The sequence below is a fragment of the Coniosporium apollinis genome, assembly GCF_000281105.1.
Source record: "Coniosporium apollinis CBS 100218 chromosome Unknown supercont1.9, whole genome shotgun sequence".
Taxonomy (NCBI): Eukaryota; Fungi; Ascomycota; class Dothideomycetes; genus Coniosporium; species Coniosporium apollinis.
The window spans coordinates 467597-484090 of record NW_006913271.1 but is presented as its reverse complement, the minus strand read 5'-3'; the positions used below and the strand labels follow the sequence as shown (position 1 = coordinate 484090).

Sequence of the window (16494 nt, the reverse complement as noted above, 5' to 3'; positions counted from 1 at the left end):
AGTCTTTCAAGGCCACAACGACGTACCTAGGTTCAGCCTGAGCCCTTACGGTAACGGCTGTATCCTGCATTGTCCACCATGAGAAGTCGATCACATGACGGAGGATAGCCGGGTTGGTGTCTACGGTGACATCTGTCTAAAATGAAGGTGAATGTCTGCCTGCCGTAGGTGTAAGGCCTCGTTTTCGCTGTTCAAAATTCAAGCATAAGCCCTGCCGCTTAAACACGTCCGAGTATCAGAGTTTCGGAAGAAGAGATGTGGTATCGTAAACACTGCTGGTTTCTCCGAACAAAACTCTAACGGCAATAGCTCGCATCTCAGAGTAGGGGTTTCCCAGCAACGAAAAGCTACTGCAATCAGCTCCCGTTATGACGAGCAAGAGACCGGCATGTTTGACATACCCAAGGGTCAATTCCCGTTCAACTTCCGCCGTCTATGTAGACCGTCCACCTCTGGCTCACGTCTCCCTTCTTCATCGCCCCGGGATGAGCTGCTGCTCTTCGTCCTCACTAGCCTTGTCTTCGCCGGCCGGCCGGTACAGCACGTAATGTTGCGTGATGAAGATAACATCGAAAAACATGCTGACATTGCTCAACAGAAATTTAGCCGGGTTGCCCGTGATGCCCGACCAATCCGCCTGGAAGCTTGCGTCGATAATAAGCTGGCAGAGCGAGAGGAAACCGCCTGAGAAGTCAAGTAGAATCTGATGAATGTTCCAGCCTGTGGTCGACTTTCGTTTGTAGTTCATCCACACTTGGGGCATGTACTTAACGACTGTAACAATGAGTTTGATGTAGCTGACAGCGTAGACCTGTCGGGTGACTTGTCAGCGATCGCTCCGTCCTTGTTCCATCGCAAGGCTGTGATGATGCACTGCATAGTTCTTGCGATAACGTTCACGTTGAGCCCACGGCGCGGAGAAAGCACATACCACTTCTATCCAAGCCCATCCGCGAGGATCAAATCCACCGTCCTTGCCGCGACTCAGGACTACGAAAGCGGTCACAAGCACGCCAAGGATGCTCCCCCAGAAGATGGCAATGATGGGGTTGCTAGTTCTTTGCATGGGTCCAACCTTGAAGCCCCACAGTCGAGTGTAGAACTGACTGTAAGTGATGATACAAAGCACCGCGCCATGGAGCGCAAACAAAAAGTCGTTGAAGCGCACTGTTGGTTCCGGCGCAGCCGGATGGCGGAACGCATACTGCGATCGGATGGCAGGCGAATAGAGAAAGGCCCCTGTGGAGATGGTGTAGGCCGTGAAGCCCAGCATGTTACATGTGGGATAGTCTACAGCGAGTCCCAGTGTTGACTTTCTCCGGAAGTTGAGGGTGGGTTGCGGATAGAAAGATATGGACCAGCAAAGGAAGCTGTGCGGATCAGCATACAAACAACAGAGATGCAGCAGGCACGCATACTATGTCCATCCCAAGAGCCGTGACAGCGCTCTCATGAAGTATCTGAGCTCTGAGTCCGCCATGGCTGCCAAACTCCGATAAGCCCTCTCTCTATCTTCTATCTCTAAATCTGGACGCTGTGCCTGACAGCGAGGTTGAGCGATGGAGGCGTTGGGGACAATGGAGCAACCACGACTACATGGTGCAGCATAAAGACAGAATCTGCTGAGACATGAGTGTTGAGCTGCTGGTCATGAAGACACTGACAAAGGCACCACAACCCGTGATACAGACCAGGCCGCACCCACAGGGCTGAAGCGCGACGTGCGGGAGCTTATTCTGGCGCTAGCGCCCGAAGTGGAAAGGCGCAATCTAACCCACAGCAACCTGGCACCTCGCGGTCACGTCTCAGACACTCCCCAACGCGCCCGCTCACATCACCTGTATCAACGTATCAACACGTCGCATCTGCTGCTCTGTTCTGAGCTGTGAGCTCTTGCATGTCACATGCTTCTCAGTCACCCTCTCCTACCGAAGCGCGTGTGCGTACTCCTCACTTGACTTGATCCCTAGCAAGTCTTGGGGAGCTTTCACCAGCAAGGAAGCGCAGCGCAAGCTTACACCACACCCCACCCCACCCCACCCCACCATCCGCACTTCCTTACCGGAGACCTCCAACCACCGAGAACAGCCATGGCACGCGCGACTGCCTCACCTGAACGCCGCCCAGAGCGCCGCCCACCCCGACCGCGTGGCCGTAACGGCGAACCTCCCAAGAAGAGATTTCGATACGTTCCAGGCGGCCCGGGTGGCGGTGGGAGATACGTCGATCCAGACACGGGTCACGAAATTGCAGTTGGTGGCACAGGACCAGGCGGATACGCCTATAGCGGGCCCCGAGGACGGATCGGGCGCGAGAATGCTGCCAACGGCGTTATACCTCCTACTCCAGCCCCACCATCAAGACCCCAGACTGCCGTGCGAGATAGGCCGCGCCGCGAACGGCCGGAGAGAACGCCTGCGCTGCCCAGATACAACTCCACAGCGGCGCAAGCAGTGTCGGTTGCGCAGAGTGATGGATACAAACCTAGGGAGGAGCGTGGATGGGAGGAGTTCCATCAGGATCTGGACATTGATGCGGATTTTATGGTCTTCAGTGCCGCGGAGGTGGATGGAATCGCTTCGCCTGAGCTCAAGCCTGCGTACCTTGGCCAGGATCTAGGGGAGCATGGTCAAGCATTGGAGAATGGCGCATCTTCACTTGTGGACGAACCTGCGCCGCCATATGCACACCAAGGCTCGCCAGAGCTTCTCCGTCAAGCGTCGACCGCGTCTCTGCCGAATGGCGACACGATCAATCTGAATGGCGTTAATGGAGCTCTCACAACGCCGCTTAAAAGGAGACCCGGGCGGCCGGCGCGCCGGGGAGAATCTATGCTTGCTGGCCTGGGTTCGCCTCCCGTGCAGAGGATCCGTCCTTTGCCTTCCCAGAATCCGAAGGAGAAGCTCAACTTACCCAAGCCGGTCTACCGCAGAGTCGATACGTTCACATCCTACGAGCAGGATCAGAAGGTCCAGGTTAATTACGTAGACAAGTCCCTAGCGAATGTTGGGTATCAGGAGAGCGACATCTACGTGCGACCCGAAAAGACTCTGATCCGGCTAGCTGAAGGCTCGATTGAGGAAGACCTTGATCTGGCCATGGCGTTGAAGTCTGATGGCGATCTTGCAGCTCCAGGTCTGGGTGTGGGCCGAGTTGAGTATGACATGGACGAGCAGGACGACCGATGGCTGGAAGCGTATAATGAACACAGAAAGGAAGAGCAAGTTGATGCGATCAAGCCTGCATTGTTCGAAATCACCATGACACTGATTGAGAAGGAGTGGCATGCTCTCGAAAAGCGTATGTTGCTCAGCGTAGAGGGGTTGACGGTCAGTCGCTAACATTGCGCGTCACCAGGTATACCAAAGCCGAACCCGAAACCTCCACAGACACACCGACCGCGCTCGAGCTCTGCGGCAGCCGTCAATGGTGAACCAGCGGGTGCGGGCGAAGAACAAGACACAAAATGTGCTATTTGCGACGACGGAGACTGCGAAAACACGAACGCCATCGTCTTTTGCGACGGTTGCGATTTGGCGGTGCACCAAGAGTGCTATGGGGTTCCGTTCATCCCGGAGGGTCAGTGGCTCTGCCGCAAGTGCCAGCTGATAGGCCGAGGAACGCCCGTAAGTGCCTGATGATCTCATGCAGCCCTACGAATCAGTTGCCGTGGACTAACATCGATTACCAGACGTGCATCTTCTGTCCAAATGTCGACGGCGCTTTCAAGCAGACGAACACATCGAGGTGGTCACACCTGTTGTGCGCGATATGGATTCCAGAAGTCACTCTCGGCAACACCACGTTCATGGAGCCAGTCATGGATGTAGAGAAAGTACCGAGGCAACGATGGAAGTTGACCTGCTACATCTGCCACCAGAAAATGGGAGCCTGTATCCAGTGCGGCAACAAGAACTGCTACCAAGCCTTCCACGTCACATGTGCGCGACGAGCAAAGCTATTTCTCAAGATGAAGTCCAGCCACAATGGCTCTTCAATCATGGATGCCAGTGTGCTTAAAGCATTTTGTGATAAGCACTGCCCGACTGACTGGAGAAAGGAGCACGATGTAGCTACAGCGATCGAAGAAGCCAAGGATTGGTATCGTGCCAACATGAGGGGAAGACGGTGGGCGGACAGTCAGCAATCCGCGCTGGCACTCACACCTCAACAACTAGCGCCATCATACGATCTTGTTACCGTCAACGGTCTGCAGGATGATTCCATGACGACCGCCAACAACAAGCGCAAGCGAACAGGGCCTCCGAAGGGGATGTGGAGGTTGCCTTCCGGCGCTCCTATCGTACCTCAAGCCGTGTTCCACAACGTCGAGAACTCACTCATCCGGTTCGCGATTCGAAAGCGGAAGGAGTTCGTCGCAGAAGCCTGCAAGTACTGGACCTTGAAGAGGGAAGCTCGCCGGGGTGCCGCTCTGCTCAAACGCCTTCAACTTCAGATGGAGACGTTTACATCTATGGAGATCACCAGGCGTAACTATGTAGGCATGGGTGCAGCCGGACGACCCAGACTACATAGACGCATCGAGTTCGCCGAGAGGCTCGAAGATGATATGGAGCAGATACGCGTGCTTTGCCAGAGAATCAAAGAAAGAGAGGCGGAGAAGCTCCGCGATGTGGAGCTCTTGCGCGAGCTCATCGACACGATCTACTTCCCTATCCCCCCTCTACTATGGCCGGCGCTCGAGCGGGCCCAAACGCTAGACAACAAAGGCTTCTTTAGGGAGGGACTGGATACCATGCAAGCTAAGCTTGAGGAACGTCATTACGCTTCGGTCTCACAGTTTGCCGAGGAGCTGGTTGCTGTATTAAGCACTGTAGTCGCTCGGGCCCCTACTACCACGGAGCTTGCCGCGGCGCCGCTCAGTAGCGAAGGTCCTACCAGCAGTGCGCTCTCAGCCGACCAGAAGGACAAGAGGAAACTGGCCAAGCGCATCCTCAAGGCTGCAAAAATGCACCTAGAGATCGCCATTAGGAAAGAGTCTGACCTCGTGCGACAGCCATTGCATCTGCCTGATCTTGACGCCCTCATGGATGCAAGTATCCGCTCAGAACAAGAGTCAATTCTACCTGCCTCACACGACGGATTCTTTGCGGCCGATGGTGAGGGGCGACAGAACAACGAGATGGAAGCGGATCCGACTCTGCAGGAGGGCATCCCAATCGACCCTAACCTCTTCCTACCTGCAGACATACTGGTAAGTCTTGCATCCCAAAAGTTTAACAGCATCGATTACGGCTATATCCTACATACTTGCCCATGAACCTGCTAACCCCAAACTAGTTACAGCCGGCCGCCAACAACGCCTCCGTATCCGCCGACGAAACGACCGACAACGCCGTAATCCGCCTCCAGCTTCAGCCCCACGACCCTAGCTCCACCATCCCCATCGGCAACGCCAACCCCATCCCCTCCGACCTAATCGACCCTGCCCTTACTTCCACGTCCACCGACCAGCCATCGACAAAACACCAAGCCCCGCTTACCCCTCCGCGCTCGGAGAAAGACCCCTCCCCGCTGGCGGGCGGCGGCATACCCTGGTACCTCGAAGTCTTCGACCCGGCGGGCACGACTGTGTACGAGGAGCGCTGGACCGGGCGGGAGGTGCTGAGGGGTATGAGCGAGGAGCTGAGCGAGATGGGGGATGAGGAGCTGGATGGGATGGGCGAGGAGGAAGAGATGAGTATGGGCGAGATGGCGGCGACTAGCGCGGCGGCTAGTGTGGCTGAGCCGGCGGCGGTTAGGGAAGAGACGCCGGTTGCGGAGGAAGCGGCCGTTGTGAGGAAGGGAAAGGGGTGGCGGAAGGGAATGAAGGGGACGGGCAGGAGGAGGTGAATATGTTCTGTACTAGGTAGCCCGGGTCTGTAACGGTATTTTTGCGAGCAGTGATGCATGGATGCTGTGGATTGCACAGTCTTTCTAGCTCGGAATGGCGTTGTTGTTAGAGAACCCTTGGATGAGTCTTGCATAGGAGTTAAGCGTATAAGCTATTGATCACGTAGTGAAATCAGATGCAATATGATCCCGTGCCCAACGTAATGATTCAAAGGGCGAGGGTCGATCATGCAAGACATTCCCGCATCGGTTAAACAAGCTAGACTCAGGACGCGTCTCATTGTCTTGCCCTTCATTACCTTGCACCGCGAGACTGTAGCAGCTCTACTATATCTGCATTCCTACTCTCTTCGGCCAAGCCCAACGGCGTTCGTCCCTTTGCATCTTTCAGCTCGATGTTTGCGCCTTTATCTATCAATAGCTCGACAACCCCCTTATGACCAGCGCTTACTGCCTTGTGCAGAGCGCTGCCCATCTCTGCTGTTTCCCTCTCATCGGTAGGGTCTTCCACCCCGATCTCGTCGATATCCGCACCGTGCTCCAGCAGGAATCTAACCATATCCTTCTTCCCCGCTTCAGCAGCAAGCACGATGGCGCCGCTGCCCTTCAACCATGCTCCATGTTCGAGCAACAGCGAGACTATATCAGTTGTACCACTCTCTGCGGTAACTGCCAGCACGGGTTTGAACCCATCAACCATGTTGAGGTTTGGATTTGCGTCGTTTTGCAGGCAGAACTTGGCCCATTCGTAGTCACCGGCTGGAGCAACTACCGCAAGTATATCGCCGTGCCACGGGATCACACGGTTGACGTCAACTGCCTTTGATGTAACGAGGAGCTTATGGGTTTCGAAAGAGTGGTTGCCAACCAATGCTCCCATAACGGCGTCGGTGACTGAGCCGCCTTCTCGGAGGCAGTATGCGACTGCGTTCGCCCGGTCCCTCGAAGCTGCGGCTGTCATCATGGCGGACAATGGAGGGCTGTAAGTGGGGTTGGCAGCTCGGCAACGCTCGATTAATGAGGTGATGTCCTCTAGCCGGCCCTCTTTGCAGGCTTGGTAGAGTTCGTCGCCAAGCTGGTTCTTCAGCCGCGCTTCCATTGTGTTGACCGAGAAGAGCTACTTTCCTGCAGAAATGCAGCTATGTGATAGTGTCGACGACAGGTCTCGGTGGCCCTTTTGGTAGATAATTGAACAAATAATTGTAATGATCTAACTGTCGATTACAGACGGTTGCACAATCGAGTGCAGTGAATCTCATGGGATAAATCTCTCGAGTTGGTGTACTCGGCAAGGACTGAGCTATCTAGAGGTTCCGGATCTTGATATAGTGGTGAGACAGGTGATAGAGGATGAGAGCCTAGAGTAAGTTGATCCGCACCAATCCTACCTTATCTCATCCTCTATCACCTGACTTCTTAGGCTGTAAACCTTCTATACAAAGAGCTGCTTGAGTTTAAACACCACGCGCTAAGCGTCACGGACTGCCTATTTGGGTAATCCGGCCTCGTCCACCGTCCGTCGAGCCCTCTTAGGTCATCGTTCGACCGTCTACGTGCCTTGCACCACCTCGTTCGCCCGTCAGGAGGCCTTGGACGTGGACGGATAGCCTAATGACCACCCTAACACAACGGCGTTGAAATACAAGCAAGCCTGGATGGCCTTGCTACCGGTTGGAAGCCCTTCAAATCCGTTAATGTACTAACAAGAACGGCGTGCATCCATCCGCGTTTTTGCGCGAGGTCTTAGGTCAGCAACTGACTTGAGCTGAACCTGGGCTGCCCCTAGACCAGACATGAGCACACGGCTGCTCACAGTTTTGCTGATATCTTACCAGCGGATTCCAAAGGGCTTTGAACCGGTAGCAAGGCCACCCTGTACGCACCCCCCTCTGGATTCAGAACGGAATCTTACGTGCATAGCCATGTGCGAGTAAGCAAATCGCCTCTTTTCTCAGCTCTCTGCATCTCTACTCATTCTGTAGCAACTTCCTTTGATGGATTCCACGTTGTGTAGCGACGCTGGCTCGGCCTCAAGTGTAGCCGCCAGATATATTTATAAAAAGTGTATCATCCCAGCTTGAGTGAACATATAGCATCTTCTTCAGTCCACTCATCCAACAGATTTGCCTGTCTTAAGCAGTTATCATTATCGTACCTTTCGACATCCACCAGCATCTCCCAAGATGCATTGCCTTCAAGCGCTTCGCAGGACTCCCGTCTTGAGCATCCTAGGTGGCCAAGATTCGTGTTCTCACTGAACTCGCATATCACGTGTTTGGTAACCCTCCCATGACTTTCAGCAGTCGCAGCAACGTTCGGGGTATCCTGAGATTAGCCTCTCGACTGAGATCATAACAGGGATACGCTGAATTTCGGCATCCGCATAGATCAAATAGATATCTCTAGACATTCGTTCACAACGATAGAGGTACAAGCAGCGTTAGGCAGCGCATTGAGCCTCCATTGTGCTTTGCTCGCTCTCAATTGCACCAACCCGAAGGAATCACAAACGGCGGCATCTCACGGAGGGACATCTCGGCGCACTAGCCGCTTCACTAACGTTCGGAAACCAATCCCATCCGCAAAAGTAAGAATCTCATTTACATGTACACTCTGGCAAACTCCAACCTCCTGACCTTCTCCAACACTGGCGTTCTTAGACCCATGGCCCTCATATCCACCAACCTCTCTTCCGTCGCATCCCTCAGCTGAGAGCCCGCCGATATACCTTCCTGACGCATCGCTTGCATAAGAGTGCGCTCCTCGAACCGCGGAAACGGCCGCCGCATTGACGAAGGCGGCTGGGGCGGGTATATGGGGTTAACAGTCATGTCGGAATTGAGCGGCTGCGACGGTGCTGTGAGCGGACTCGGAAGCCCTTGGTAGGTTAAGAGGGAGCGGTGTAGTAGTGTAGGCGCTTCTTGCACCGGCGGCGAGGAGGTGTAGGAGATGGTAGGCTCGTAGGGTTGGGTGTTGCTGTTGAGGTAGAACGCTGGGTTAGGGGTGTAGGGCACATTAGGTGACGGAAATAGGCTCTGTGGGGATGTGGTGAGATGGGTGTTGGAGCGGCATGGTGGCGGCGTGGAGGAGAAGCCTGGAATAGGGAAATAGGCGGATGGTGAAGAGTGCTGCGAAGTGGTCGTGGTGTAGGGATGTCGAGGTGAGCTGTAGGTATGGGAGCTATCACGGTCTGCCGACGGCATCGTGTAGTACTGCAAGATATGGTCGTGAGGAGAGGGAAAAGCGTGTAGGTCCTCTTGGCCGCCAGGCTGGTCGGAATTCATGAGGCGAGCTAGCTGGTTGGCACGCTGATGTAGACCTTCGGTCGGATGTGCTTCGAGGTCGAGGCCGAGGTCGCCGGCTGTGGCTTCGATCATGTCGAGGAGTTTGGGCACCGAGCTCTGTTCTGATGACAAATGTGGCTTAGGACCCGGCTGAGCGTGCATGGTGTTCTCTCGCCATAACCTTGGCTCGCACGTACCGTCGTCTACAGACATGCATGCGAGCCTCCGCGATAGTTTGCGGGCCTCTTCGAGCTTTGGAGCGCCGTCCTGGAGGTTCTTGATGACCGCCTCTAGCATACACCTGTGCTCCACAATGATCTCGTCGATGATCTGGTCGATGCTTGCAGCGACGGGGTTGCCCACGTGCCAGTCAGCAAAGTTGATGGCACGCGTTGGTCCCGAACTACCAGTCGGAGCCTGCCCCATGCTTTTGATATTGCGTAGTGCTGGTGTGCGAACCGCGGCGCAAGTTCCTGATGCGCTCCCAGCGTTGTTCAGCGTTCGCGGTTCTGCCGCGTGAATGCCGCCGGAGGCTTGATGTTGGAGACTGCCCACATGCTGCGCCTTAGCAGGAACCGCGTCATGTTGCTGGCTGAGGTCCCCTGCAGTCGGTGCTCTGGCACCTCCAGCAACACACTGCTCAGTCTGCATCTTGCTCCAGTCTGCGGTTCTGCCCGCTGGACATGCGCGTAGCTCCGCTGTTCGCTTGGCATAACCGCCTCGGTCCTCGAAGTCTTCAGTGTCAGAGATGTCTTCTTCTATGTCCTCCTTGACATCAAACGTTGGCTGTGTGACGATCATCTGCGGCATGGGTGATTGGATATCTAGGTCTTGCGGAGCGTATCGGATCGTTACGGACCTGCGTGGCTGAGGAGGAGAGGCGTCTTTGCCTCGGCGAACGAAAGGGTTCTTGCGCTGAAGCGGACGCGGTACATTGGTAACCTCGGGCGTGTCCTGCGTTAGGGGCGCTGCCGGAGGTCCGACAAGGTCGTTGAGCGACTTTATACGCGCGAAGACGCTCCCCTTGCGGATCTGCTGAATACCCGGCGAGGCTGGTGGGCGTGGTAGAGGCCCGATGCCACTTTCCGTTCTATGTGGGACGCCGATCGATGGCGAAGTGCCAACACTTGCCATGGCATTAGCACAGGGAGATTAGAGATAGTAACGACAGGATTGTGGGGTATGCCTTGCACGACAACATCAATGAATCAATGTAGAAGAGCTTGAAGTTGGCGGACTTCCTCTGAGGAGGAAGGTGCAACATGCTTGATTTACTGTACAGAGCATCCGCCTTCCACGCAACTGCCATTGATGTACACACTTGCTTATTTCATCGCGGCCTGAAGACTCTCCAAAACCTCCAGTTCGATTTTCGCCTGAATGTATTAGATTAGGTTTTGTTGAAACGCGCATTCTCCTCTTACCTCTGCGATGTCCTGCTCGCTGCCAGAACCGCCTGCAATCTTTTGTGCTTCTGCGATCTGATTCCGAACCGCCTAAACAGCTTGTTTAGTGCCACACCGTTATATAACTAGGGCGAACAATACCTCTGCGCTGAAATCCTCCAATGCGTATGCCTCAACACAGTTGACCGACAGTTCTGAACCAGGCTGTACCACGGCAAAGCCTCCGCTGGTGAAGTATGACTTGCTCCCGCCTTGCTCCTCAATAACTTCGATCAACCCTGATCCGTATCTTAGTATCTGGGAGTCACAAGTGTGGAAGCGAGCAAGATTTACCAGGACGCAGCTGCTCAATGCTCGGGACGTGGTTGGCAAGGACACCCATCTCGCCGGACTCCGCTGGGATGTTTACTTGAACACTTTTTACAATCTCCATTAGCCGATGCTTCCGAACGGTAGCGACTGACACCTGAGAAGCCATCTACGACGGTAGAGTACAGTGTGGTTCAATGCCGTCGGGACAGGGTCGATAGCACAAGCGAGGGGTGCGGCGGAGATGCGACGGAGGGTGGAGTTGGTATTGAGGGAGAAGCGCTTACACGTCTGAAGACTTGTAAATAGACTGCAATCTGGTTAGCTTGTCTGGTCTCCCAAAGTGAGTGTAGAAGAGCGGAGCGGCTTCAAAGCATGTGAGCGTCGGCTTCAGGGTGCACGGCTTATAGCTGGTCAACCAAGTCCGCCGAGCCCCAGGCTCATCAGCGCTGGCTGAATGCGCATTGGAACCGCCATGGCTGCGCGACATCTCCGGTTCTGTGCTGATTGATACTCAGGATGGGCGCATTGGGCTGGGTCGTACCTGGTGAGGGAGAGCCATTGTCAGCTTTATCTTGTCGGAGGCGACATCTGCGTAGCCCCTCCTGAGCGGCGCCCGAGCAGTTGGGCGGGACCTGAGTGCTGAGCGAGCAATTGAGCGGAGCATGGTGCTGGATGTGGGTGCTCTAATGGCTGCAATTGCAGATGGTATGAGTTGTCTGAGGTTGCTGGATCAGTCCTGGAGCTCAAGAGCCAAGAGCGTCACGTGCCTGGCAGATTCCCGTCCGCCTCGACTCCAACGACAACCACCTGATATCAATGCAGGTGCCCAGTCTTGTGCTTTAAACTTTGCTCAGTCTTGGTTTTGCCAACAATGAACACCACCAAGCTGTCCGTTAATTTCTAATCGTGCGGCTGCGAACAATGTCACACCCCACAGACGGCGAAGTGTCATTCACTGTCCATCCGGCTACAGGAGGGTTCGTGACGCCTTGGTTCAAGTTTACTAGCTGTACCTTTCACATAGCGGAGAGTCAAGAACATCTAACGATTGAAAGCGCCGGTGTAGCTCTTAGTTTACTCTCCCATATAATCAAAGATGTGACATAATGTTCACCTGCGTGTCTACAATGGGAGGACATCCATCTCATATCATCCTCGCCGAGCAAGTTCATACCTCTCTTTTCGACACTTCATCATCCATGCGTTCATGTAAGCTCTCTCGCATCCTGCCTGCACCGACTCCCACCTTGCAACATCGGAATCGTACTGGTCCCGCAGTTTCCACTCTTCGTCCGTTTTGCGCTCGCATAGTGTCATCCGCGTGACACCGCCAACCATCTGCATCTTCTCAAATTTCTCCATGCGGGACTTCATGGCGTCTTTTGTTCTCTTGAGGTACTCACACCACTTCTTTTCGTTCTCTATCTCATCAATCTCAGGCTCAAGAGCGTCGGCATCTAAGTCCTGTATTTCATAGATTAAACGGCGTTCATACCAGTGGCCCACTCTCGTGATATAGTGACACGGATCCAGACCGTACGGATCATGCTCGTTGTAGGAACGGGGTTCCGAATCATTCTGGGGAATTTGCAAGCTTCTCAGGGTCGCGCAAACCGCCAGCTCGGACACGAGCCTATAATGCCATATGACAGGCTTTTTCGTCCAGTTTACGGCATGATTCCTGACCGTGGTCTCCGTCACGGTATTATCCAGCCTCCAAGCGAGATTGTCAAAGTTCGCCTTTAACTCCATCAGCCTCCACGCCTCCAGATATAATTCTTCTGGCCGGCCACCCATGCACAATTTCAATAGTCTCATCCTGGGGCCATTTTGGATCCGTGACAACTCCGAGGTGGACAAAAGTTCGAGTGCGGCCGGCATAGATCCATCGAATTGTTTGATGGTGCCAGTTACTGGATCTGCTTCGAAGTCGCTTGGCTGCTCGTTGTAGCTATGCTCCGCTTTCGCTCTAGCCGCTGCGCTAGCCTCGTCAATTTTGTTGATCCTCTGCAACCACTCAATCTCCGCCTTTGCGTCATCGATCTTGCTGCGTAGTTCATTATACGCCTTCTTCGCCTGGTCTATTTCCGCTCGAGTCGGCTTAGGATCATTGTTGTGTGACTTGGGGATGAGTGTCTCGAAATCGTACTGCTCCCACCACTGTCCGTCCTTCTCATAGAATCGGCCAGTCTTTCTGATTGGATCATTGACGGTATATGGAGGTGGCAGTGCGTTGGAACCATGGATGAAGTTGAGTGGAGGGCCGGCTGTTTTCCGTTCTTTCCACTGCATCGGTTTCTCCTTCCAATTTCTTGCGGTTGTTTTGGGGATGGTGAATTCTGGCTCCATTTTGAAGGCTGCGAGATTGCGTCAGGAAGTGTGTGATAGAGCCTCGGGAGGATTGTTGGTCCGGAGGGCTTTATATACATTAGCAGCTTCGCGAAACCCTTAGTGCTACCAAGATTTGTGCTAGCGAGCTCGTTCAGCAGCGCGAGTAACGAACCATTGCACGGAGTCGGTCCACCCATGGTAGGTTGAACCGGTTTTGTGAGCGTCAAGTCGTGGAACTACTCATATGACCTCGTGGTGATGCGGAGCACCAGCCTCAACACCGTGCCAAGACTCGTGGTAGCCATGGTTCCACATGTTGAGCTCAGCACACAAAGCTGGATACCTTACCACTGCCCAGTCCGTTCTGGTGCGTCGCCATGGCCTATAATTGCAAACCTCCAACATCATCGTTCCGGCGGAAGCGCAGCGGATACATCTCTGAGGGATTATCTGCAATGCGCCCTTGGAAGTATCACATTGCGCTTGGCCAGATCACACTTAGCGTCATGCTGAGAAGCGGTGGTCTCGGTAGAGGCCACGTAGACTTGGGAGTCGACATACAAGCCTGGTGAGTAAGGTGGGTATGTGAGTGTTCTTCAGCGGCCTGACTTTAGAAGCAAGAGTGACAGCGTGATCGCTTGTGGGTAGAGAAGTTGATGATGTGTCAATTTGAACAGGAAACAATAGAGTAACGAACAAGACCATACGAGACATTCGAATGTAAAAGCAGCATAGCCGTAGACTATGTAGTAACACTTGACTGAGGAAACCAATGTAACTGACTGGTCGCTGCGCCAGCGCTCTTCTGCTCTCCTCTGCAAGCCTCCAACAGCGTGGGCGACTCAGCCTAGCACACCCAGTGACATCGCTCGGCTGCGCTCCTGAGGTCAACGATGTGGAGAAGCGGACAACAGTTTATCAGTGCATTTCCAGCGTAGAAGAAAGGCACTGAGAGGAGGTCTCCGAAACGCTTGGTCTAATTTATGAGGCCAGCACGGGGTTATGTTAAGCACGCGCCTTGAGAGAGTTGTCTTGCTAACCCTCATCAATGCCGTCATAAGAAGGGAAGGCTTTGCGAGACAAGATATGAGTCTCCCAAAATCGCTGTTTTAGAGAGGGTTCTTTCGGATCCGACCTCGCTACGGCACGATGTACATACCTACATAGCCACCCGCCGCCCCGAGCGGCCGCGATGGGCAGGCAGGCAGGGAGCCCTAGAGTATGAGGTTTGAATACTGCCGACCCATTTCCAATTCGCATGCTGTCAAAGGCAATCCAGTCTTGAGAAACATGGAGTCACTGATGTCCATCGGTGAACGGGATGTATCACGTCGTACTGAGGCCCCCGTCATCAGCCCTCGGGCGCATGATCATTGTTGCATGAAGTAGGCCTAAGAGGCCATGTCGTTGTGTCTCAGATACTGGATACTGCGAAGGCGATAGTGCGTTCGCACTTTTGCTTTCAATACCTCTCGACTATACGAATTATGAACAAGCTTCTTCGCCTCCTTGCTTCTGCGTTGCTGCTACTGGCGGGCAGTGTTAAGGGCGTTAAGATTGTCCAGACAGCGTCATTGCAGCCCGTATAGAACGATCCCTGCAGCTTCTTCAACGGTCGAGGTGCCTAGATCACAATCCATCATTACCGACATTTCAGGTGAAGCTAATGATCGCACAGTTGCGCTCGTACGGAACCAGATCTTTTTCATGGGAGGGAGCTAGGGGAGTCAGCGCAACCATATCCTTACTCACTCAACCTCAACGAGTCGTTCTCCGTGGGCCGCCTGCTCCATCACAGTTCATTACGAAAGACGAAAATGCCACAGGCCGCTCCATGGCAGAGTGAAGCTGGAGTCTTCTCCCACGACAAAACTACGCTGTATCTCTATGCCGGAGTGTCCATGCAGACTGAACCGGACGAGCTGTGGGCATTCAATGTCTCCACGAGCGAGTGGAAGACCGTGACGATCAGAGGAAAAGGCTTTTAGAAATACAACCGCCTCTTAGGTGAGAGCATTCTAGGCGTGGCCCAGCAGCGTGCTAGCTAACTCATATAAAGGATCTCATGAGAGCTATCCGCCAGGTGGCTCGGGAGTCTTCTCCGGAGGAACCGAAAAAGACGAGATCGACCTACCAGGCCTGCTTCTTTTTAACGCTTCTGATCCTCAGAACCGGGAATGGGTAAACAAGTCGGTTCATTCAAGTTTAAGCTCCATGGGTCCCCATCGCGGAGGTGCTGCCGTGGCATACCTCCCCATGAGCGATGAAGGCGTCGTCCTTTACATTGGTGGATTCAATGTGAGTTGTGAAACCGAGCGACACCTGGAAGCTTTCCGCTGACTGTCTTAGACCACTAGAAGAATGTCCACAACCGACGGGGTCATGTGGGATGATGCTCGCCTAGACAGCGTCGACGTATATGGTGTTCATTATGGAAAATGTTATACCATCCAAACCAGTGGAGACACCCCTCCTGACCGGCAGGAGATGGCAACGTGGATGTCCCCAACGCTGGACTGGAGCTCCTTCTAGATTACTATATACGGAAGCAACAATCATTTCAATAACTCCGACGAAGCCATCTGTAAGTGCAGCTGACTTGAAAGGCGACTTAGCGTGTTGCTAAGGAGACACTCTAGACGTACTCAGTGTCCCCACGTTCACATAAACGAAGGTTCAGGACATCAACACTATCGAAGCCGCACAAGGAGGACTTCAAGTAGGTCGCGCACGGCAACGGGGCGTTTCGTGGCAGGACCGGTATGGTTTTGTGATCGGTGGAAACGTCAAGAATGGCGGAGCAGTCGTGAACGAGGGCTCCTGCAATGCACTGTACCCGCCAGTCAGACTCTAGGACTTGACGACCTTCGAGTGGCAGAACGTGTACGACCCCGACAAACTCACAAAGTATCAAGTCCCTAAGAGCATTGCATCGGTCATTGGAAGTGGGTTAGTCTCGATTGGTTTCGCTATCCATGCGTGCATCGTGCTAATATTCTTCCTCTCTAGCACGAAGACCAGCCCCAGTGAGAGCTGGGATGATCCAGAGCTTGCCGCAGTTTTCAGCAAGAGAATGCCTCGGTATGAGTCGCCATCGAACCACTTCGCACGTTCCTCATCAGATCTCGCGGGGCGACCTTCATCCCAAGCCGTGCCCGGTCAGCCCAGCACCTCAGAAGGAAGCTCCGGCAGACCGAAGAGTTCATCAGCATCTCTCATCATTGGAGTCGTTAGTCAAATCGCAGTCTTGGTTCTTGCGGCAGGTGTGTTCTTTCGGGTACGCCGGCGTAAGAAATAACTGAGACAAT

At 54.0% G+C, this 16494-nt stretch overlaps 7 protein-coding genes across 7 annotated transcripts; 2 read left to right on the top strand and 5 right to left on the bottom strand.

Annotated features, from left to right (window-relative positions):
- Nucleotides 1–472: 472 nt before the first annotated feature.
- Nucleotides 473–1480, bottom strand: W97_02518 (uncharacterized protein; the record flags this gene model as incomplete). Its single annotated transcript, XM_007780418.1, has 3 exons — nucleotides 473–811; nucleotides 932–1370; nucleotides 1419–1480. 3 exons carry the CDS (start codon nucleotides 1478–1480, stop codon nucleotides 473–475), a joined length of 840 nt encoding a protein of 279 aa, XP_007778608.1.
- Nucleotides 1481–2090: 610 nt separating this feature from the next.
- Nucleotides 2091–5853, top strand: W97_02517 (uncharacterized protein; the record flags this gene model as incomplete). Its single annotated transcript, XM_007780417.1, has 4 exons — nucleotides 2091–3300; nucleotides 3358–3626; nucleotides 3692–5215; nucleotides 5302–5853. 4 exons carry the CDS (start codon nucleotides 2091–2093, stop codon nucleotides 5851–5853), a joined length of 3555 nt encoding a protein of 1184 aa, XP_007778607.1.
- A 295-nt stretch (nucleotides 5854–6148) lies between these two features.
- Nucleotides 6149–6952, bottom strand: W97_02516 (uncharacterized protein; the record flags this gene model as incomplete). The annotated part of the gene is made up of 1 exon (XM_007780416.1): nucleotides 6149–6952. The coding sequence occupies one exon, from the start codon at nucleotides 6950–6952 to the stop codon at nucleotides 6149–6151; it is 804 nt and encodes a 267-aa protein (XP_007778606.1).
- Nucleotides 6953–8453: 1501 nt separating this feature from the next.
- Nucleotides 8454–10271, bottom strand: W97_02515 (uncharacterized protein; the record flags this gene model as incomplete). The annotated part of the gene is made up of 1 exon (XM_007780415.1): nucleotides 8454–10271. One exon carries the CDS (start codon nucleotides 10269–10271, stop codon nucleotides 8454–8456), a length of 1818 nt encoding a protein of 605 aa, XP_007778605.1.
- Nucleotides 10272–10462: 191 nt separating this feature from the next.
- On the bottom strand, nucleotides 10463–11021 carry W97_02514 (ATP synthase subunit delta, mitochondrial; the record flags this gene model as incomplete). Its single annotated transcript, XM_007780414.1, has 4 exons — nucleotides 10463–10513; nucleotides 10562–10633; nucleotides 10685–10821; nucleotides 10877–11021. 4 exons carry the CDS (start codon nucleotides 11019–11021, stop codon nucleotides 10463–10465), a joined length of 405 nt encoding a protein of 134 aa, XP_007778604.1.
- Nucleotides 11022–12004: 983 nt separating this feature from the next.
- Nucleotides 12005–13204, bottom strand: W97_02513 (uncharacterized protein; the record flags this gene model as incomplete). Its single annotated transcript, XM_007780413.1, has 1 exon — nucleotides 12005–13204. The coding sequence occupies one exon, from the start codon at nucleotides 13202–13204 to the stop codon at nucleotides 12005–12007; it is 1200 nt and encodes a 399-aa protein (XP_007778603.1).
- A 2196-nt stretch (nucleotides 13205–15400) lies between these two features.
- On the top strand, nucleotides 15401–15718 carry W97_02512 (uncharacterized protein; the record flags this gene model as incomplete). The annotated part of the gene is made up of 2 exons (XM_007780412.1): nucleotides 15401–15484; nucleotides 15536–15718. The coding sequence occupies 2 exons, from the start codon at nucleotides 15401–15403 to the stop codon at nucleotides 15716–15718; spliced, it is 267 nt and encodes an 88-aa protein (XP_007778602.1).
- Between the last annotated feature and the right edge of the window lie 776 nt (nucleotides 15719–16494).